Raw genomic sequence first — 22,923 nt, forward strand, 5'->3', positions numbered from 1 at the left:
GCTACTCCAGAGGCTGATGCAGGAGAATCGCTTGAACCCAGGAGCCAGAGACTACAGTAAGCCGAGATCATGCCATTGCACTCCAGCCTGGCAACAGAGTGAGACTCCATCTCAAAAAAAAAAAAAAAAAAAAAAAAAGTATCTTTCCACTGCTATACAGAAGAAATGTACAAGGACTCCAAAGGATGACAGTAAAAGGAGGAGCAAAGGCCTATCTGTAATTGCCAAAGGAAAGGAAGCAAGAGCCTCCACCTTAATATTTAAGCCGAATTCTCACAAAAAAAATTAAATATGACAAGGACACAATCTGAAATGAATCTCAGATGCCATTACTGTCACTGCACCAAATTACATAGCATCAAAATTTATAAACTATAGGAAACTATAGGAAAATAATAGTGAGAAATACGTTGGTGGTGGGAAACTTTACATAATATCTCCCAGCTCCATTAGATAAAGTAGAAAAAAATCATTAATATTATGAAAGCCTCATAACTATATAAGATATCTTAGAAGTTATCAATAAAATCTTATTGATAAGATATCAAATTCTATATCCTGGAAACAGATTTCCTGTTTACACAGTGCCGGTGTAATATTCAGAAATGTTAAACATAAAATTTTCAAAACAAAAAACACAAAAACCTTTAATGATATGCCAAATGCAAATAATTCTCTCCATCTCTGTAATACTAATTTTATTAAAAGTAGAATATTTTAAATGAAAGTCTTAACACGTAGAAATGAAAATGTGGTAAGTGGTCAATGAAGGCTTGGTGGGAAACAATATGCTACTAGAATTTCATTCTTTTTTTCTAGATTTTTAAATGTAATTGCATAAGGTAAATTACTTCTCTAAATTATTTTTGGTACTGTTTTGCTAGACTGTGTACCATTACTTCTGATATACAGTAGTTTTTGAGGTATTTTACTATTTTAGTTTTTAGACTTCTTTGACTTTGGACTGGGCTGCTGAATGAGAAAATAGTGCTTGCTTCACTTTTTTCCCAGTGATAAACTATTACTCTACTGTTTTCATATACTCTTTTTTTTTTTTTTTGAGACACAGTTTTGCTCTTGTTGCCCTGGCTGGAGTGCAATGGCGTGAACTCACCGCAACCTCCACCTCCTGGGTTCAAGTGATTCTCCTGCCTCAGCCTCCCCAGTAGCTGGATTACAGGCGCCCGCCTAATTTTTGTATTTTTAATAGAGACAGGTTTCACCAGGTTAGCCAGGCTGGTCTCAAACTCCCAACCTCAGGTGATCCGCCCTCCTCGGCCTACCAAAGTGCTGGGATTATAGGCGTGAGCCACGGCACCCAGCCTCATCTACTCTTGAATACAGTTAGTGAATACATTTGACTTCTGAATCTATTTATTTCCAGTTCTTTTGGGCATCGATGTTAACTCTGTAAGCAAAATAAAACAAAAATCTGAAACAAGGTTGAGAATAATTTCTGATATTATCTATTACTCAAAACTTTGGCATGAAAATCAACTGTAAAATCACATGACCTTTTCCATCATTTTTGACTGCGTTGGGGGTGTTGAATCAACACTTTAATTCCTTTAAGGACTTCTGTATAATTTGTTCTTACCAATTTGAAAATTTATTTCTTATAAAATTTTATCCTTTTGTTTAGGTTTTCATATATTTGCATGATTTTTTTTTTGTTTTGAGATGGAGTTTCGCTCTTGTTTTCCAGGCTGGAGTACAATGACGCAATCTCAGCTCACTGCAACCTCCACCACCTGGGTTCAGGCGATTCTCCTGCCTCAGCCTCCTGAGTAACTGGGATTACAGGCACATGCCACCGTGCCCAGCTAATTTTTGCATTTTTAGTAGAGACAGGGTTTTACCATGTTGGTCAGGCTGGTCTCAAACTCCTGACTTCAGGTGATCCACCGGCCCTGGTCTCCCAAAGTGCTGGGATTACAGGCGTGAGCCACCACGCCCAGCCCTATTTGCATGATTTTATATAATATTCACTCGTGTTTGTTTGAATCTTAGGTATAGAAGTAACTATTACTCCTGTTTTCTAACATATTTTGATTATGTTTATCTTCACTCTTTTTTCTTGATCATTAATATGTAGAAGCAACTTGTGTTTCTGTCAAACATTTTTATCAACCATTTTTTGTTCTCTGTGACTCATGTCTTCGCTTTTCTTTTTTTAGTCCTCATTGTTCTTTTTTGTATTTTTTGACTCATTCTTTTTGTAACTTCTTCAGTTGAAACCATAACTGTTTTTTTCCCAAAATTTCTAAGATTCCTTAAAAGGCACTTAAATCTATAGTTTTCCCCTCTATCTACCATTTAGCTTTACCACATGAACTTTAACATGTAGTACTTTATTAGCAGGGCGCAGTGGCAGGTGCCTGTAATTCCAGCTAGCAGGGAGGCTGAGGCAGGAGAATCACCTGAACCCAGGAGGCAGAGGTTGCAGTGAGCTGAGATCATGCCACTGCACTCCAGCCTGGGCGACATAGTAAGATCTTGTCGCAAAAAAAAAAAAAAAAAAAAAAAAGGTAGTACTTTTTTTAACTATTTTGTGTTGTGGTAAAATATACATAAAATTTGCCATTATAATTATTTTTAAGGGTCCAGTTCAGTGGCATTAAGTACATCCACATTTTGTGCAAGAGCCTTTTTGTTTTGTTTTGGTTTTTGAGATGGAGTTTCACTCTTGTTGTCCAGGCTAGAATGCAATGGTGTAATCTCAGCTCACCGCAACCTCCACCTCCCGGGTTCAAGCAATTCTCCTGCCTCAGCCTCCAGAGTAGCTGGGATCACAGGCATGCGCCACCATGCCCAGCTAATTTTGTATTTTTGGTAGAGACGGGGTTTCACCATGTTGGTCAGGCCGGTCTCAAACTCCCGACCTCAGGTGATCTGCCCACCTTGGCCTCCCAAAGTGCTGGGATTACAGGCATGAGCCACCGCGCCCAGCCTTCAAGAGCCGTTTACTTATCTCTAATTTAATGCTCTTTGTCAAAAAACAGAATCAATATTATAGCAAAGATTTATATTTTTTATCTGCTTTGATCAATAAGCTTCTGAAAGTAGTGTGATAAAATGGCCAATATTGTATTTAATGATTTCTGTTCATTTTTACTTAAAATAGTTCAAAGATACATTACTAATTAAATAAATGCTAATAATTTGTATAATTCTTTGTATATGATTCTTTTCATAAGGATGAACAACATGTTTTCATCCCTTTAGGTGATTTTCATCTTAAATCCCTTTTGATCTCTTCCTAAATTGCAGCCCTAGCTTTCTTTTGGCTCACTCTTTTATTTTTAAATGAGGACAAAAGCAGGCCTAACCTCTGAGAGTTAGCCTCGTACTATCAGTTAAGCCTCAGTGTTGCTAGAAGCTAACCTGCCAAGGGCCAGCTAATTCATGGTGTTCTCCACGGTGCTACACAAAAACAATCTCTTAGAACACCAACAGCAAACAAGACCAATCTCTGACCATCATGGTGTAAGATGATACCAAGACCACTCTGTCATTATATTTGAGCATAGACAAAAATCGGAACATTCTTCAAACCACAAAAGTGAATAAAAGTCTCCTTATTCTGCCTAATGCAAGAGACTGCTGCTTTTTCTTCTTTTGAGACAAAGTCTATTTCTTTCATCCAGGCTGGAGTGCAGTGGCATGCTCATAGCTAATTGTAATCTCGAACTCCTAGGCTTAAGTGATCCTCTTGCCTCAGCCTCCCGAGTAGGTGGGTCTACAGGCACACACCACCATGCCAGACTAATTGTTTTTCTTTTTTTTTTTTTTTGAGACAGGTTCACTCTGTCACCCAGACTGGAGTGCAGTGGTACAATCTCGGCTCCCTGCAACCTCTGCCTCCTGGGTTCAAGTGATTCTCCTGCCTCAGTCTCCTGAGTAGCTGGGATTATAGGCGCCGCCACCATGCCTGACAAATTTTTCTTATTTTTAGTAGAGATGGGGTGTCACCATGTTGGCTAGGCTGGTCTCGAACTCCTGACATCAGGCAATCTGCCCACCTCAGCCTCCCAAAGTGCTGGGATTATAAGTGTGAGCTACCGCACCAGACCCAGACTAATTTTTAATTTAATTAAAATTTTTTTTTGGTAGTGACAGAGAATCACTACATTGCCAGGGCTGGTCTTGAACTTCTGGCCTCAAGCCATCCTCCCACCCTGGCCTCCCAGTGTTGGGATTACAGGTGTGAACGACTGTGCCCAGCCAACTGCTGCTGCTTTACCAACTACAACTTTAGCCTCAAGCTATCCTTCCTATCTTCTAGATTAAAATTATTAAGATACTCAATCCTAAAACTGCCCAAGAGAAACTAAAGTAGATGTTCACTGAGATGCAGATGAGACTCTCACCACATGTGACTAGAACCCTGAAATGAAATTCCACTACTTCTAATATATCCAATAGAAAGAGAAGACATGACAATATCCACTGTGATATTGTTCATAATAGTTTCTGTATTTTACCAAACATTAAAACAGCAATGTGCAAAAAAGTTAATCTGCTATGCCATTCTGAAATCAAGAGAAAAAAATTGTAGTTGTTTTCATTTGTATACAGAACTAAGCAATCAAAGAAAATGAATAAAGCAGGTTATCACTACCGGGAGACACAGGCAGATGGAAGGCAGAGGTGGGTGAACCACAGTCTCATCTCTTTCACCATAATACTTTTCAGTATATTGCTTTTCATATATTTCTAACTGTTGAACTAGGTATATGCATTGCCTATTCAAAAGATTAAACTATTCCTAATAAATTATCACAATATCTTCAGATGGATAAGAAATAACAATGTACCCCGGCCGGGCATGGTGGCTCACACCTGTAATCCCAGCACTTTGGGAGGCCAAAGCAGGTGGATCACCTGAGGGTCAGGAGTTCGAGACTAGCCTGGCCCAGATGGTGAAACACCATCTCTACTAAAAATACAAAAATTTAGCCAGGTGTGGCGGCTCGCACCTGTAATCTCAGCTACTCGGGAGGCTGGGGCAGGAGAATCGCTTGAACCTGGATGGCAGAGGTTGCAGTGAGCCGAGATCATGCCATTGCACTCCAGCCTAGGCAACAAGAGCAAAACTCCGTCAATAAATAAATAAATAAATAAATAATTTAAAAAATAACATTACATCCATGAAATAAAAACAGGATGGCAATAAAAAAAAATTTAGGAAACAGGCTGGGAACAGTAGTTCATGCTTGTAATCCCAGCACTTTGGGAGGCTGAGGTGGGCAGATCACCTGAGATCAGGAGTTTGAGATCAGCCTGATCAACACGGAGAAACCCCGTCTCTACTAAAAATACAAAATTAGCCGAACGAGGTGGCACATGCCTGTAGTCCCAGCTACTCGAGAGGCTGAGGCAGGACAATCTCCCGAACCCAGGAGGCAGAGGTTGTGGTGAGCTGAGATCATGCCATTGTACTCCAGCCTGGGCAACAAGAGCAAAACTCTGCTTCAAAAAAAAAAAAAATTAGGAAACAAATTAGAGTTTTTAAAAATTAAAACATTAAGTTAAAATGTGGATAGTGGTAATGAGAAGCTCAATAGAAGGGCTGGAAGGCAAAAAGTGTCAAAGTTACCCAGAATGGATAGCAGGAAATACATAGAAAATAGCAGAGAAAAGAAATGGAGAAGCAACATCTGAAAAACAAGTTTCAGAAAGAAAATAGAGAAAACATCTGTGTTTGAGGAGGTGGTTTAGGAAGAAATGAAAAAATGCTTTCAAAATCTCAAACAAAAGTCACTTCTAACAAGGAATTCTATTTGCAGCCAAAACATCAATATAGTGTGATGACAAAATAAACAAGTTTTCCTTGTGCCTCTCCACTGTCACACAGGTGGCCTCCAGAGATGGAGACATTACCCATGTGTTCATTCTTGACAGGAAGATCAAGTTTTCTTTCAGGAGCACCAAGTCTAGAGTCCAGCTGGTTCCTAAGGCCTATCTGCCTCTGCCCTAAGGCTCTGGTGACAGATTAGAGCTATCTACTCTTGGACTGAAATTCCACCCCCTGGGACGACTCCTCCTCACCTCATAGGAGCTGCCATGATCGTCTGGAGCCAGGGCTGAGGATTTCTGGGGTGAGGTCCAACTAGCTGGCATGGCCACACTGGCTCTCAATCCTTTTTGTCTAGGGTGCCTGAAGTTTAGTGGTCATCTGTGAACTCAGCAGAGCTGCTCCGAAGAGGTGGGCTGGAGTCTGGAGGAAGGTCTGGCCCAGGGACTCCCCAGAGACACCCAAGAACCTAGAAAAACAATGTCCACATAGTCATTCAACATTCACTACATAAACACTTCCTGGATACATCAAGGTGCAGGTCCCTGTGCTAGAAACCAGAGCAGTGGTTCCCAAACGTAGGTATGCATTCAATTCACCTGGAGGGCTTGTTAAAACATAGTTTAAAATTCTCAACTTCACCCCTTCGATGGGTCTAAGGTAGGCCCTAAGAATTTTATTTTCTAATAAGTGCCCAGGAAATGCTGATGCTGCTGGTACAAGAACCACACTTTCAGAACTGTGGAGAACAGTGCTGAAATATGGGAAAAGCCATGAAATTTACAGTAACATTACTGCAGATTTGAACTGCAGCTGTACCACTTTTCAACAATGAGAATATAAAGAAGTTACTCAGATTTTGTTTCAGAAATAAGGATGAAAATGCCTGTGTCACAGTTACTAAGATTAAATGAGATTATGCTTTTAAACTACTCAATGCCTCCCTGCCATGCAAGAATCACTCAATAAATATCAGCAATTACCATGCACCATATTAAAACTTAATATAGAAAACCATGGAATCAAAACAAGTAAGATAATAAACATATCAGACAATGTTGATCTATATATGAAATAAAAATGATATGCGATTGAGTGTGCACACGGCATTCATTGTATACATATCCCGTTGGTGCATGCAATTGGCCATGCATCTGGAATAAAGCAAACTAGATCTCCACCTCACACTATATTTTTTTTCTTTTAAGATGGAGTCTCGCTCTGTGTCCAGGCTGGAGTGCAGTGATACAACCTCATCTCACTGCAACATCCACCTCCAGAGTTCAAGTGATTCTACTGCCTCAGCCTCCCAAGTAGCTGGGACTACAGGCATGCAACACCACGCCCAGCTAATTTTTGTATTTTTAGTAGAGACAGGGTTTCACCATGTTGGCTAGGATGATCTCGATCTCCTGACCTTGTGATCCGCCTGCCTCGGCCTCCCAAAGTGCTGGAATTACAGGCGTGAGCCACCGCGCCCAACCCACCTCACACTATTAAGTAGACAAATTCCAGCAGCACTAAACATTTAAATACATGCATTTTTTAAAACCCCTAAGGATATTAAAATAATTTTCAGACTATATATTTGTATAGCATTGTGGTGGGATGATAAGTATCTTATTACACATGACAGGAAACCCAGAAGCTATAACAGAAAAAAACAGGTATTTCTGATTGTTTCCTAATTATATGTTAAACCATAAAATTCGACATAAAGATATATAAGAAATTTTTTCAATATGTCACGATAGGTTGCTTGTAATGTTAACTCTAAGCAATCACTAAGCAAAAAAAGCCAAAAAAAACAAAAAAGAAAATGGAAAAGGTATGAAAATTCAGAGAAAAGGAAGCAAATGGCAATTAACAAAAAGATACCAACTTAACTAAAAGAAAAACGCGTCAGAACAATTAGAGAGAAATTTTCCTTAGAATCATAAAAGCTTTAAAAAAGTAACAGACCAAGCGCGATGGATCACTTGAGGCCAGGAGTTCGAGACCAGCCTGGCCAACATGGCGAAACCCTGTCTCTACTAAAAATACAAAAATTAGCCAGGCGTGGTGGCGGGCGCTAGTAATCCCAGCTACTCGAGAGGCTAAGACAGGAGAATAGCTTGAACTGGGGAAGCAGAGGTTGCAATGAGCAGAGATCGCGGCATTGCACTCCAGCCTGGGCGACAGAGCAAGACTCTATCTCAAAAAAAAAAAAAAAAAAAAAGTGACAATATCCACTGTTGGAAAGCATTTAGGCAAATTTCTTTTATAAATTATTGGTTGAAGCTTGAATTGCTATAATGTCTTTTGTGCTATTTAGTCATATCTATTGTTTTATTTTTTTGAGATGAAGTTTCACTCTTGTCGCCCTGGCTGGAGTGCAATGGCATGATCTTGGCTCACTGTGACCTCCGCCTCCCAGATGCAAGTGATTCTTCTGCCTCAGCCTCCCGAGTAGTTGGGATTACAGGCACCCACCACCACACCCAGCTAATTTTTGTATTTTTGGTAGAGGTGGGGTTTTTCCATGTTGGCCAGGCTGGTCTCGAACTCCTGACCTCAGGTGATCTGCTCATCTTGGCCACCCAAAGTGCTGGGATTACAGGCGGAGCCACCATGCCCGGTCAGTCATATCTAGCAATACACTCAACTGATCCCAATAATATACTTTTAAATATATAAAGCAGAAACTGACAGAAAGAAGAAAGGACAGGTGGACAAATAACTTTTCCAATGTGAGTAGTTCACCTTCCTCAACAAAATAATCTGTGAGGAGATACATAATATATATAACATATGATTAATATCTATAACAATACAAATTAGAGAACATATTACACTGTTTTCATGTAATAGATGTGACATTTATGAAAAATGAGGAAGAACCAGGCCATAAAGCAATTGTTCAACTGAAGCATCACCTACAGACACTAATTGAAACATAAAGTGCACTTCTTTTTTTTTTGGTGCTCTGTCGCCCAGGCTGGAGTGCAGTGGCAAGATCTGGGCTCACTGCAAGCTCCGCCTCCCGGGTTCACGCCATTCTCCTGCCTCAGCCTCCAGAGTAGCTGGGACTACAGGCGCCCGCCACCACGCCCGGCTAAATTTTTGTATTTTTAGTAGAGACGGGGTTTCATCGTGTTAGCAAGGATGGTCTCGATCTCCTGACCTCGTGATCCGCCCGCCTGGGTCTCCCAAAGTGCTGGGATTACAGGCTTGAGCCACCGCGCCCGGCCATAAAGTGCACTTCTAAACAGCTCATGGGTCAAAGAAAAACAATTACTGAAAAAAAATTTTAAACACTTAGATTTGAACAATACGAAACTGCTACACATCAAAACAGGCTGAAATGGAAAGAACTGAACTTTTAACTCAGGTCAGAAAACAAGCTGATCGCAGTCCTCACCGACCACCATAGCTGACCCTACAGGCTCTCAGTCACTGACCACAGACTCCCATCACTGACCCCCAAACCCCAATCACTCATCCCAAAGAGCCCCATCAATGACCCGAGAAATCCCTGTCACAGACAACCATCAACGGACGTCACAGACCCCCATCACCGAGCCCCGAAACCACCATCACTAATTCCAGACAACTCCTCTATTACTGACTTCACAGAATCCCTAATTGCAACCAACCAAAATCATCACAGAGACCTCTCGGCATTAAAACGTGAAAATACTCCTGACACCAACGGCGAAAAAGCCTTCGGGGATCACTTCCACTTCCGGTCCGACTTCTAGCACCTCCCCTTACGGAGTGTTGATATTGCGCATGCTCTAAATTAACTTGGAAGCCAATTTCAGCCCACAGTCAACAGGGAGCGGACACATCTTTAGAGACACCGCGCAGTTTCCGTAATCGGCGCTAACGGGCAGAGACTATAACCGCGCCCTTATGGTGTTTATTCGTGTGGGCCGCCATCTTTGATGCGTATCGATTCCGTACAGTGGAGGAGTCCGCCTCCTGCAGGGTTGACTAGAGTAAGGCAAGGATTTTCACATAGAATGCAAGACTGGAACCAGTGTGACCACGCTTGTACCCAAGAAGTTCCTGAAGATAGGATCTGGAGCTTTATGTTTTTTATTTTATTTTATTTTTTTGAGACAGAGTCTTGCTCTGTCGCCCAGGCTGGAGTGCAGTGGCTCCATCTCGGCTCACTGCAACCTCTGCCTCCCAGGTTCAAGCGATTCTCCTGCCTCAGCCTCCCGAGTAGCTGGGATTACAGGCAAGCGCCACCACACCCAGCTAATTTTTTTGTATTTTTAGTAGAGACGCAGTTTCACCATGTTGGTCAGGCTGGTCTCGAACTCCTGACCTCAAACGATCCACCAACCACGGCCTCCCAAAATGCTGGGATTATAGGCGTGAGCCACCGCCTCCGGCTGTTATATTTACAATAGCTAAGTTACCCCTTGGTTACGGCACACTGCAGAAAACAATGATTTACTAGGAGAAACCATGGAGGAACTAGGAAGCCAGGGATCCTGAGAGAAATAAGGGAGATAAGAGGAGGTATCAGGATGGTACAATCTATTTTTTGGAGACACCACTCAGGAGAAAGGTAGACTGGGATCTGAGTTCACTCCTGGGTGAAACCACTAGGCAAGATGGAGTTATGTCACAATAGGTAGTATCCTGCAGGAAGGGAGGTACAATTTTTAACAGTTGAAAACACATTAGGAAATAGGGTAGAAGTTGGGTTAGTACAATCCTCTCCTAGGAGATACCATGGAAGAGGGGTTAGAAGTCTAAGCATCCCCTTTGAAACGGCTGGTAGGAGGCTTTGGGCGGTATAGATATTTTAATCCCCTTAATCTCCATCAGCATCCACCCTAGCTAACTCAAGCACAACTATAGTAGGCAGCAACAATAAAAATAATAATACTCTTGGCTTTGCGCGGTGGTTCACGCCTGTAATCCCATCACTCTGGGAGGCCGAGGTGGGCCCATCACCTCAGGTGGGGAGTTCGAGACCAGCCTGACCAACATGGTGAAACCCCATCTGTACTAAAAATACAATTAGCTGGGCATGGTGGTGCGTGCCTGTAGTCCCAGCTACTTGGGGGTCTGAGGCAGGAGAATCGCTTGAACCCAGAAGGCGGAGGTTGCAGTGAGCTGAGATCATGCCATGCACTCTAGCCTGGGCAACAAGAGCAAAACTCCATCTCAAAACAACAACAACAACAACAACACAATAATAATAATAACAGTCTTTAATATGGCCAACGTGTGACTAAAAACACCTGAAGAAAATCTTGCTTTTTTTTTTTTTTTTTTTTGAGACAGAGTCTCACTCTGTCACCCAGGCTGGAGTGCAATGGCACAATCACGGCTCACTGCAGCCTTGACTGCCCAGGCTCAAAAGCAATCCTGGCCAGGCACGGTGGCTCATGCCTGTAATCCCAACGCTTTGGGAGGCTAAGGCAGGTGGATCACCAGGTCAAGAGATCGAGACCATCCTAGCCAACATGGTGAAACCCTGTCTCTACTAAAAATACAAAAATTAGCTGAGTGTGGTGGCGCGCGCCTGTAGTCCCAGCTACTTGGGAGGCTGAGGCAGTAGAATCACTTGAACCTGGGAGGTGGAGGTTGCAGGGAGCTGAGATCGAGCCACTGCACTCCAGCCTGGTGACAGAGTGAGACTCCAAAGAGCTGGGATTACAGGTGTGAGCCACCATGCCCGGCCAGGGAGTTTTTTTTTTTTTTTAATTGCAAAGAGATGTTGAATTTTGTCAGATGCTTTTTCTGTTTCTATTGAGATGACCATATGATTTTTGTCCTTCATTCTGTTAATGTGATGTATTGCATGTATTAATTTGCATATGTTAAACCATCTTTGCTTCCCTGGGATAAGTCCCACTTGATCATCCTGTATAATCTTCTTGATGTGCTATTGGATTTGGTTTGCTAGTATTTTGTTGAGGATTTTTGCATCTGTGTTTATCAGGGATCTTGGCCTGTAGTTTTCTCTTTCTTCTGTCCTTGTCTGGTTTTAGACTGAGGATGGTGCTGGCTTCACAGAATCAGTTTGGAAAAATTCCTTCCCCTTCAATTTTTTTGGATTAGTTTGAGAAATATTGGAATTTGTTCTCCCTTAAAAGTTTGGTAGAATCAAATCCAAGAAGGGGATGATGGGAACCTCTAATTTTCAGGCAAACTGGACAGTTGTTGGTAATCAGGTGACCTAGTAGTTGTCATTGGCATCTGAAGAGGTGGGCAGTCTTGTGGGACTGAGCAATTAAACTGTAAGGTCTGTGCTAACCCAGGTTAGTGTCAGAATTGAACTCAATTTTAGGACACCCATGTAGGGAGGGTTGGAGAAGTGGTGTCAGAAAAACTCCATATATTTTGTGTTAAAAATGAAACATTCTGGAAGTATTGAGTGTTGTGAGAGTATATTTTTTTAAAACCAGTTTGTTTTTTCCTACGCAACTGTATAAAAAGACGTATCAAGTCTCACTCCCCCCACCACCCCAATCACTGTAGGTTATCACTATAGGTATTGTTTCTGGTTCACGTTTCCAATACTTCTTCTTTCCTATCTTTTCTTTTTTTAGTGAATATAAACAAATGCTTATATCTAATTTCCTTTTCTTTTTTAGACGAACTATATGTTACACTGTTCTAGACTTTCCATTTTTTATATATTCCAGAGTTAATGTCATTCTGTAGAGAGCTTCCTTTTTTTTTTTTTTTTTTTTCTGCTGTGTGTGTATGGGCTGCATAAAACTTTACGATGTGACTGTGGTGAGTTGAGCTGCTACCTTTATCAAATACTAAACATCTATGTGGATGTTAATTTCTTTCTTTTTTTTTTTTTTTTGAGATGAAGTCTCACTCTGTCACCAAGCTGGAGCGCAGTGGCACAATCTCAGCTCACTGCAACCTCTGCCTCCCTGGTTCAAGCCATTCTCTTGCCTCAGCCTCCCGAGTAGCTGGGACTACAGGCACGTGCCATCACACCCAGCTAATTTTTGTATTTTTAGTAGAGACGGGGTTTCATCATGTTGGCCAGGATGGTCTCGATCTCTTGACCTCGTGATTCACCCGCCTCGGCCTCCCAAAGTGCTGGGATTACAGGCGTGAACCACCGAGCCTGGCCGGGATGTTAATTTCTTTCTTTCTTTTTTTTTTTGAGACGGAGTTTTGCTCTTGTTGCCCAGGCTGGAGTGCAGTGGCTTAATCTCAGCTCACTGCAACCTCTGCCTCCCAGGTTCAAGCGATTCTCCTGTCTCAGCCTCCTGAGTAGCTGGGATGACAGGCGCGTGCCACCATGCCCAGCTTATTTTTTGTATTTTTAGTAGAGATGGGGTTTCATCATGTTGGCCAGGCTGGTCTCTAACTCCTGGCCTCAGGTGATCCACCCACCTCGGCCACCCAAAGGGCTGGGTGTGAGCCACCGTGCCCGGCCATGGATGTTTATTTCCCCATTTCCCATCCTGCTCCCTTGATCTGTCTCTCTAACCACACACAAATAGCACACTGTTTTAAGTATAGAGGCTTTATCATATACCTCATATAACTTCATGTAACTTCAATTCTACTTTCTGTCTCTATGAATACACCTATTCTAGGCACCTCATATAAGTGGATTCATACAATATTTGTCCTTTTGGTCTGGCTTATCTCACTTCGCATAGTGTTGAAAAAGAAAAGAAACTTTTTATCTGAGGAATGCAAGCCCTCTTTATGTGATCAGGCCCAGAGAGGGGTTGGGATGACACAGCTGTTGTGGTGGCTCATGCCTGTAATCCCAGCACTTTGGGAGGCCTCGGTGGGAGGATTACTTGAGGCCAAGAGTTTGAAACTAGACTGGACAACATAACTAAACCCCCTCTCTATAAATTTTTTTTTTCAATTAGCCAGGTGTGGTGGTGTACACCGATAGTCCCAGCTACTCAGAAGGCCTAGGCGGAAGGATGCTTAAGTCCAGGAGTTTGGGGCTGCAGTGAGCTGTGATCATACCTCTGCGTTCCAGCCTGGGAGACAGAGCAAGACCTTGTCTCTAAAAAAAAAAAAGGCTGGGTGCGGTGACTCACACCTGTAATCCCAGCACTTCGGGAGGCCAAGGCAGGCAGATCACTTGAGGTCAGGAGTTCAAGACCAGCCTAGCCAACATGATGAAACCCTGTCTCTATTTAAAAAAAAAAAAAAAGAAAGAAAGAAAAATTAGCTGGGCTTGGTGGTGGGTGCCTGTAATCTCAGCTACTAGGGAGACTGAGGCAGGAGAATCACTTGAACCCAGGAGGCAGAAGTTGCAGTGAGCCGAGATTGCACCACTGCACTCCAGCTTGGGCAACAGAGGGAGACCCCATCTCAAAATAAATAAATAAAAATTTAAAAAATAAATTAAAAATTAAAAAAAGAAATGAGTTTTTTTCTGTCTAAAATCAAAAGTTTGCAAGCTGCATTCCTTTCTGGAGGCTCTGGAGAATTTGTTTTTTTCATTTTCCAAGTTGGAGAAGCTGCCTGCATTCCTCAGCTCATGGGCTCCTTTCATCTTTACACCCAATAATGGCTGGTCGTGTGTTTCTCACAGCACACAATTCCAACACTGACTTTATGCCTTCTTCCTCATTTCAGACCCCATGTGATTACATTGGATCTAACTGGACAATCCAGTATAATCCCCCTATGTTAAGGTCAGCCGATTAGCAACTTTAATTCTACCTGTTAATTTAATTCCACTTGCCATGTAACATAGTATATTCACAAGTCCCAGGAACTAGCATGTGGGTATTTTGGGGGGAACATTATCCTGCCTACTTGATGTTGAGGTCATTCAAGAGGAAAATGATAGTTTTGTTAACATGTGATGTTAGAACAACTGAATTTCCATCTGGAAAATAATAACTTTGAACATTACCTCACATACACAAAAACTAACTTCAAGTGGATGATAGACCAAAAATAAAAACTAAAACTATACAACCTTTAGAATAAAACATAGGAGAAATCCTTCGCAACACTAGGGGAGGCAAAGATTGTTAGAAAGACCAGAAAGCATGAAGCACATTTTAAAGGTGAGAAATTGGGTTTCATCAAAAGTAAAAACTGCTTTTTGAAGGACATCATGAAGAAACTGAGGGCTGGGCACAGTGACTCACACCTGTGATAACACAGTGAGACCCCATCTCCACATAACACAAGAAAATTAGTTGGGGGTGTTGGTGCACACCTGCAGTCCCAGCTACTCAGGAGGATCCACTAAACCCAGGAGGTCAAGGCTGTGGTGCTGTGGTGAGCTATTTTCACACCACTGCACTCCAGACTAGGCAACAGAGCAAGACCCTGTCTCAAAAAAAAAAAAAAAAAAAAAAAAAAAAAAAACTGAGAAGGTAAGACCCAGGCAGGGAGAGAATATTTGCAATTTGCAATATGTATATTTGGCAAAGGACTTTTACCCAAACATATAAAGAATTGTTACAACTCAATAATAAGACAACCAATTTTAAAATAAGAAAAATTTATTTATTTATTTATTATTATTATTTTTTGAGATGCAGTTTTGCTCTTCTTGCCCTGGCTGGAGTGCAACAGTGTGATCTCGGCTCACAGCAACCTCTGCCTCCCAGGTTCAAGTGATTCTCCTGCAGAGATTACAGGCCTGCACCGCCACGCCCGGCCAATTTTGTATTTTTAGTAGAGACGGTGTTTATTCACGTTGGTCAGGCTGGTCTCCAACTCCCTCCCAACCTCAGGTGATCTGCCCGCCTCAGCCTCCCAAAGTGCCGGGATTACAGGCGTGAGCCACTGCGCCCAGCCGAATATTTTCAATAGATGTCACAAAAGAAGATAAAAGAATGGCAAATAAGTATATGAAAGTATGCTAAGTTCATTGACATCAGGAAATGCAAATTAAAAACATAATTTGATACTACTGCTCATTCCTTAGAATAGTCAATAGATGCCTGATGTGGGGATGGGGAGGTGGGGATTGACTTAACAATGTGGGGGCAGAGGGTGGTAAATAAAAATATTCTATATCCTCTGGGCGCGGTGGCTCACGCTTGTAATCTCAGCACTTTGGGAGGCCTAGGTGAGCGGATCACGAAGTCAGAAGTTCGAAGTCCGCAGTTCGAGACCAGCCTGGCCAACACAGTGAACCCGTCTCTACTAAAAATACAAAAATTAGCCACGCATGGTGGCGGGCGCCTGTAATACCAGCTACTCGGAAGGCTGAGGCAGGAGAATCGCTTGAACCCGGGAGGCGGTGCTTGCAGTGAGCCGAGATCGCGCCACAGCAGTCCAGCCTGGGTGACAGAGCTAGACTCCAACTCAAAAAAAAAAAAAAAATTATATATCCAGTAACACTAAGGATAAATGCTTGAGGGGATACACACCCTATTTTACATGATATGATTCTTACGCATTGCATGCCTGTATCAAAACATCTCATGTACCCCATAAATATATACAACTACTATGTACCCACAAAAATTTAACTAAAAAGCTTAAAATTTTTTTTAATTTTAAAAAATGTTCTATATCCTGATTACAATGGTGGTGACATGGATTTAGACATTTGTTGAAACTTACCGAAGAGTTCACTTAAAATGAGTGCATTTTATTGTATCTAAATTATGCTTCGGTAAAGTTGATTTTTAAAAAACATGCACACAAATATAATTTACAAACTATAACATTAGCTCGTTTATGGTGTACCAGTCACTTTTAGTGTATTCAGAGTTGTGCAAACATCATTATCTAATTCAAGAAGCTTTGCATTACCCCAAAAATGAACCCTTTAGCTATTATCAATCACTCACAGTTCCCCCTAATCCTGCTAGTCCTAAAAAACTCTAACTTACTCCTTTTCCGTAGATTTGCCTATTTTAAATATTTCATATAAATGCAATCATACAGTACGTGGCTCATCCACGGATGAAGGCAAAAATGACGATTTAGTCAGTCTAGCATTCTCAAAGAGGGTTATAACGCCTAGTAGAGTCCGGGGTCCTGGGTGCGTTCTGCACTGTGGGTCGGCTTAGGGCAGAAAGTCATTTAAGCGACCTCCTTCCACTTGCCCCAGCGCCTCACCTCTTCCTGCTCTAGACTACAGTTCCCAGAAATCCTTGCGGCTCTAATCAACTTCTGGCCCGAAGCTGGCGACCTTTTCCTGTTTCTCAGGTAACTCCCTGGGGTTGGCCGGTACCATGGAGGAAGATTGTCTTCAGGGTGCAGGGCCAGCGTCCTACGGCAGTTTCACTCTGAGCCTGTGTCTGGATCACGGAGACGCGGGGTAGCCGTTCGGAGTGCGGAGCAGGGATGTCCCCGAGCTGTGCAGCTGCAGGAACCCGAAACACCTGGCGCCATCTTCTCGGCGCGGTCCTACTCCGGACTGTATTTCCCAGAGGCCCCCGCGAGTCCAGGGCAGCCCCTTCATTTGCCTGCTGGACCCTCGTCCTCAAGGGTAGGGGAAGTGCGCGGTGAGCGGCCTGGGTCTTGCGGGCTCGGCTGGGGCCCGCAGGTACGTGCCTGGGAGTTTGAAGAGACTGACCAGGCTGGTCTGGAGTGTCGGGCATGTATGAGTTGGTTGGGCTGATGGAGGGGGCGGTGGGGAGGCGGGCACGAGGCGTGGGCTTCCGTGTGTGAGTGTGACCTTATGTGACTGTGCCTCGCTGTGTGCGCGGGTGTGATTGTATATCCTCGTTGTAGTTGTGTGATTGTAACAATGTAAGGCTATATGTGTAGGTATGACTGTGTCCCGTGTTGGGTCTGTGATTGTGTGTGGCTGTGTAACTTTGAGTGACATTGTGGAGGGTGTTTGTGTGGAGAGAATCTGATGACGAGGTTGTGACTGTGTGTTAGTCTGATGGGTGCGTGTGTAATTGTGTTTGTATGACTGTTAGCAGCACTTAAGTGTACTGGATGCCTTACTGAGTAAATCTACTACCCAGAAATAACCCAGTAACGTGAGAATGTGAGAGTGTGACCATGGAACTTTATGTGGCACTGTGTCTGCGGTTGGAAAGTGCGTGTAATCGTGCCGGGGTGATAATATGTGTGTCCTAGTGGTCATTGTGTTATTTTGAATGTGTGATTGTGTGTAGTGCTCAATAGGGGTCCTGGGGAGGGGGGAACTGTAACTTTGTGTGGCTCAGTAGTGAGTGTGGTATTGTGACTATCTGTAGCACTCTGGTTTTGAATGGTGCTATGTTTGAGGGGTCTGTAAACATGCGAGTGTGACTTATCCTCAAGGTAGATGTGGGACAATGATTGTGTGACCATATATAGTGTTATTGTTTGGGTGAGGTGTGCCTGTGGAGGTCTATGTGGGTCCCCATGGTGGCTGGGTGACTGCAGCATTGGGTAGGGGGTGCTTGTGACTGTCTTTGTGACTCCAGCTCTCCCTGTGAGGTCAGGACAGATTCTCATGGAGAGGAGAGACCTCACCCCTCTGATACCAAGAATGCTCATGACAGCCTACACTTCTCTGTTTTTTGTTTTGTTTTGTTTTAAGTTTGAGTTTCGCTGTCATTGCCCAGGCTGGAGTGCAGTGGCGCAATCTCGGCTCACCGCAACCTCCGCCTCCCAGGTTCAAGCGATTCTCCTTCCTCAGACTCCCGAGTAGCTGGGATTACAGGCATGCGTCACCACACCCTGCTAATTTTGTATTTGTAGTAGAGACGGGGTTTCTCCGTGTTGGTCAGGCTGGTCTCGAACTCCCAACCTCAGGTGATCCGCCTGCCTCGACCTCCCAAAGTGCCGGGATTACAGGCGTGAGCCACCATGCTGGGCCGCCTACACTTCTCTGACCTCCCCCATCCCTTCTTCTCTCCATAGATAGTAGCTGTAGATCCAAAATGACCTCTGATCTGCTCAGTCTGGGCCACAAGAAAGGCCTGGCATCTCATCATTCCTTTCTTCTTCAGCTCTGCTCTCCTCAAGAGAGTTACCCAGAGGAAGAATGGCTGTTGACCAAACCAAATACAAGGTGCATTGGGTTTCCTTTTTGCTGCTTTTCTCTGGATTGTCGTGGTTAACATAGAGTCAACAAGTGACCTGGTTCTTACAAGTTTCTATTCAAGAAAATGATGAGAAGCCTTGGGGTGGATGCAGAGAGCCCAGTAGTCTGTTAACTTCTTTCTGCAAAATGTTCACTTACTAATTTAGAAAATAGAACAGTTTTCCCAGTGTACCAAAGTTTTGTTTTTTTAAACACATACACACTCTCCCCTCCTCTGTCTCACACACACCCGCCCACACAATTCCAAAGAATTTAGAAAATAGGGAGTTACAAACAGCAAAAGTAAATCTACTACTCAGAAATAACCCAGTAATATTTTGACCTATTTCCTTCTAGTAAGTTTCCTATGCACATATACATTATTTTCAAGATTGGAATCTTATGACATTTATCATTTCATATCTTGTATTTTCACTAAAAATTATGTATGGTTCTTATATTTGGTTTTCTTTTTTTTTTCTTGAGACGGAGTCTCGCTCTGTTGTCCAGGCTGGAGTGCAATTGCTCGTTCTCAGCGCACCCAGGCTGGAGTGCAATGGCTAGATCTCAGCTCACTGCAACCCCCTGCCTCCCAAGTTCAAGCAATTCTCCCGCCCCAGCCTCCCAAGTAGCTGTGATTACAGGCACTTGCCATCATGCCTGGCTAATTTTTATATTTTTGTAGAGACGGAGTTTCACCATGTTGGCCAGGCTGTTCTTGAACTCCTGACCTCAGGTAAGGCCTCCCAAAGTGCTGGGTTTACAGGTGTGAGCCACTGCTCCTGGCCTATATATTTTTTTTGTTTGTTTGTTTAATCCCTTTATATTACGTAATACAGAAAAATAGTTAAAATATAGACGTATAGTTTAAGAAGTAATTATAAAGAGACCCTCTGCATAACAAAAACTTGCTTCAGCAGTCCAGAAAAGCCCGCTAGTCCTTTCCCCAGAATAAACTTATCCTACCTCCCTCTTTAGGTAACACTTATCCTGACTTTGGTAATCGTTATTTTCTTCTTGACTTTTTAAAAAAAGTTTTGTTTTGTTTTGTTTTTTACCACATATCTGCTTATCCCTAAACAATATAGTTTAGTTTTGCCTTTTTAACACTATATAAATTAAATTGTACTGTATGATGTTGTTTTGAGTCTTGCCTTTCTTATAAAATACTATATTTGTTAGCCTCACTCTCGCTGTTATACATAGCTGCAGTTCAGACATTGGTTATTTCCTGTATGTATGACAGGGCTGCTGTGAAAATGTTTTTACAAGTATACCGGTATATATATATGCATACCTTCCTAGGATATAAGTGTATGAAGGAATTGCTGGGCCATACAATATGTTTTGCATCTTTAAATTTCCTAGATAATGCTGAACTGATCTACAATATAGTTTTACAAATTAAATTCCTACCAACAGTTTATAAACATTATAGTCATCTTGTATTCTGACACATGGTCATTTGGTATTCTAATCTTTAATGAATCTGCTGATACCATGATATATCATGTTGTTTTAAAAGTATAACATACATTCTGGGGCCAGGCATGGTGACTCATGCCTGTAATCCCAGCACTTTGGGAGGCCTATTGGGCAGATCGCTTGAGCCCAGGAGTTTGAGACAAGCCCGGGCAGGATGGTGAAACCCCATCTCTACAAAAAATACAAAAATTAACCAGGCATGGTTACATGTTGCTATTGTCCCAGGTATTCAGGGGATAAGGTGGGAGGATTGCTTGAACCAAGGGAGGTTGAGGCTGCAGTGAGCTGCGATTGCACCACTGCCTTCCAGCCTGCGCAACAGAGCAAGACCCTGTCTCAAATATATATATATATATAACATACATTCTGAAAAGTACAAAATCAAGGTATATGACCTGATGACTTGTATAAAAGTGAGCATATTCCGGGCTGGGCGCAGTGGCTCATGCCTGTAATCCCAGCACTTTGGGAGGCCAAGATGGGCGGATCACAAGATCAGGAGATCGAGACCATCCTGGCTACGGTGAAACCCCATCTCTACTAAAAAAAAAAAAAAAAAAAATACAAAAAATTAGCCGTGCGTGGTGGCGGGTGCCTATAGTCCCAGCTACCTGGGAGGCTGAGGCAGGAGAATGGCGTGAACCCGGGAGGTGGAGCATGCAATGAGCCGAGATTGCACCACTGCACTCCAGCCTGGCTGACAGAGCGAGACTCTGTCTCAAAAAAAAAAAAAAAAAAAAAGTAAGCATATTCCTTTGACCAGACCTCAAATCTGATAAGGAAATAGAACGTAACTGGCATTACAGAAGCCCAAGTCTTGTCCAGTTCACTCACTACCCACTTCTCCCAAAGAGAACTATTATTTTGTCTTCTATAGCCATAGACTAATTTTACCTATGCTTGAATTTTGTTTGGCTTCTTTTTTTTTTCACTTTTTTTTCCTACTGTCAGTTTCACTTGGACATGATGCTTGGCTTCTTTTGTTCAATATTATATTTCATATGTAATATGAATGTATTCTGTAATAATATGTAGTATAAATATATAAAATTCATCCATGTTGCTGCACGTTAGTTATAGGTGATATAATGAATATAGCGAACACATTATTATTGCTGTTTAAAATTCTGTTGTATGAATATAACACTTTTTTTTTGTTTTTGAGACAGTTTTGCTCTTGTTGCCCAAGGTGGAGTACAATGGCGCCATCTCTGCTCACCACAACCTCCGCCTCCTGGGTTCAAGCGATTCTCCTGCCTCAGCCTCTCGAGTAGCTGAGATTACAGGTGCACACCACCACACCCAGCTAATTTTCTGTATTTTTAATACAAACAGGGTTTCACCATGTTAGCCAGGCTGGTCTCAAACTCCTGACCTCAGGTGATCCGCCCACCTCGGCCTCCCAAAGTGGTGGGATTACAGGTGTGAGCCACCGTGCCTGGCCGAATATAACACATTTTACTTATCCATTCCATTATTGATTGGCATTTGATTTCATATTGAGGCTGTTATGAAAAATGCTGCTGGGAACATTCTTTTACGTGTCTTTTGGTGTACATATGAATGCATTTGTCTTGGGTGTATTTCTAGGAGTGAAATTGCTGGGTCATGGTTTATGTATATGTTCAGCTCTAATAGATACTGACAGTTTTCTGAAATAGTGGTATCAATCTATATTCCAAACTGCAGTGTAGACTTCATGACAAGAATAGATTTTACAACAAGAAGCTTTACTACAGATAAAGAGGAATAGTTTATAATAAAAAGATCAATTCACCAGTAAGATATAACAGTTCTGAATTTATATGCCTTCATAAAATGGCTTCAAATATATTTGACATAACTAAAAGAAGTAGTAGATAAATCACAATCTTAGTGGGGGGTTTTTAGCACTCTTCTCAATAGCTGATAGAACAAGTGACAAACCCAATAAAGCTATATGGTATTTGAACAGTGTGATTGACAAGCTTGACTTGATTGATATGTATAGAACAGTGTACCTTACAACTACATAATATACATGCTTTTCAAGTGCATATGAGACATTTATCCAAATTGATCATCTGCTAGACCACAAAGAGAGTCTCAATAAATTTCAAAGGAATGAAATAATACTGTAACTTTCCTGACCACAGTAGGTTAAGCTAGAAGTCAATAACAAAAAGATAATTAGAAATATCCCAGCCAGGTGTGGTGACTCATGCCTGTAATCCCAGCACTTTAGGAAACCAAGGCAGGAGGATTGCTTGAACCTAGAAGTTTGAGACCACCCTGGGCAATATAGCAAGACCCTGTTTCTAAATAAAAAAACAAAAATTAAAGAAATATCCCAATGTTTGGGATTTAAGCAATGTATTTATAAATAACTGGTGACGCAAAGAATAAATTGTGATAGATATTTAAAATACTTTAAACTGAGTGATAATGAAAAATAACATACCAAAATTATGTTTCTAAATCTGAATATGAGGAAAATATATAGCTGTAAATGCATATGTTAGAAAAAAATGAATGTTGGCTGGGTGCGGTGGCTCACACCTATAATACCAGCACTTTGGGAGGCCCAGGCGGGTGGATCACGAGGTCAGGAGTTCAAGACTAGCCTGGCCAATATGGTGAAACCCCATCTCTACTAAAAATACAAAAAAAATGTAGCCAGGTATGGTGGCGGGCACCTGTAATCTCAGCTACT

At 42.2% G+C, this 22,923-nt stretch overlaps 2 protein-coding genes across 23 annotated transcripts in view; one reads left to right on the forward strand and one right to left on the reverse strand.

Moving 5' to 3' along the window:
* ZNF585B (zinc finger protein 585B) overlaps window positions 1-17,132 on the reverse strand; it is a 36,769-nt gene extending 19,637 nt beyond the window's left edge. For 4 of the 16 annotated variants that reach the window (XM_054538372.2, XM_054538375.2, XM_054538382.2 and 1 more), the window contains exons 1-2: window positions 9,433-9,536; window positions 6,052-6,266 (exon numbers count right to left, since the gene is read on the reverse strand). In XM_054538372.2, coding sequence (XP_054394347.2) covers window positions 6,052-6,123 — 72 coding nt within the window. In that variant the 5' untranslated portion in view covers window positions 6,124-6,266; window positions 9,433-9,536. 16 annotated transcript variants of the gene reach the window in all.
* Window positions 17,115-22,923, forward strand: part of LOC100462187 (zinc finger protein 383) — a 29,965-nt gene continuing 24,156 nt past the window's right edge. Inside the window, exons 1-2 of one of the 7 annotated variants that reach the window (XM_024237512.3) lie at window positions 17,178-17,267; window positions 18,673-18,734. The gene's annotated coding sequence lies outside the window, so the exon portion shown is untranslated. Of the gene's footprint in view, window positions 17,323-18,583; window positions 18,735-21,311; window positions 21,518-22,923 lie in introns of those variants that run through there. The other 6 variants (XM_024237513.3, XM_054540271.2, XM_054540269.2 and 3 more) reach the window with 6 other exon arrangements.

The sequence above is a fragment of the Pongo abelii genome, chromosome 20 (assembly GCF_028885655.2).
Source record: "Pongo abelii isolate AG06213 chromosome 20, NHGRI_mPonAbe1-v2.0_pri, whole genome shotgun sequence".
Classification (NCBI taxonomy): domain Eukaryota; kingdom Metazoa; phylum Chordata; class Mammalia; order Primates; family Hominidae; genus Pongo; species Pongo abelii.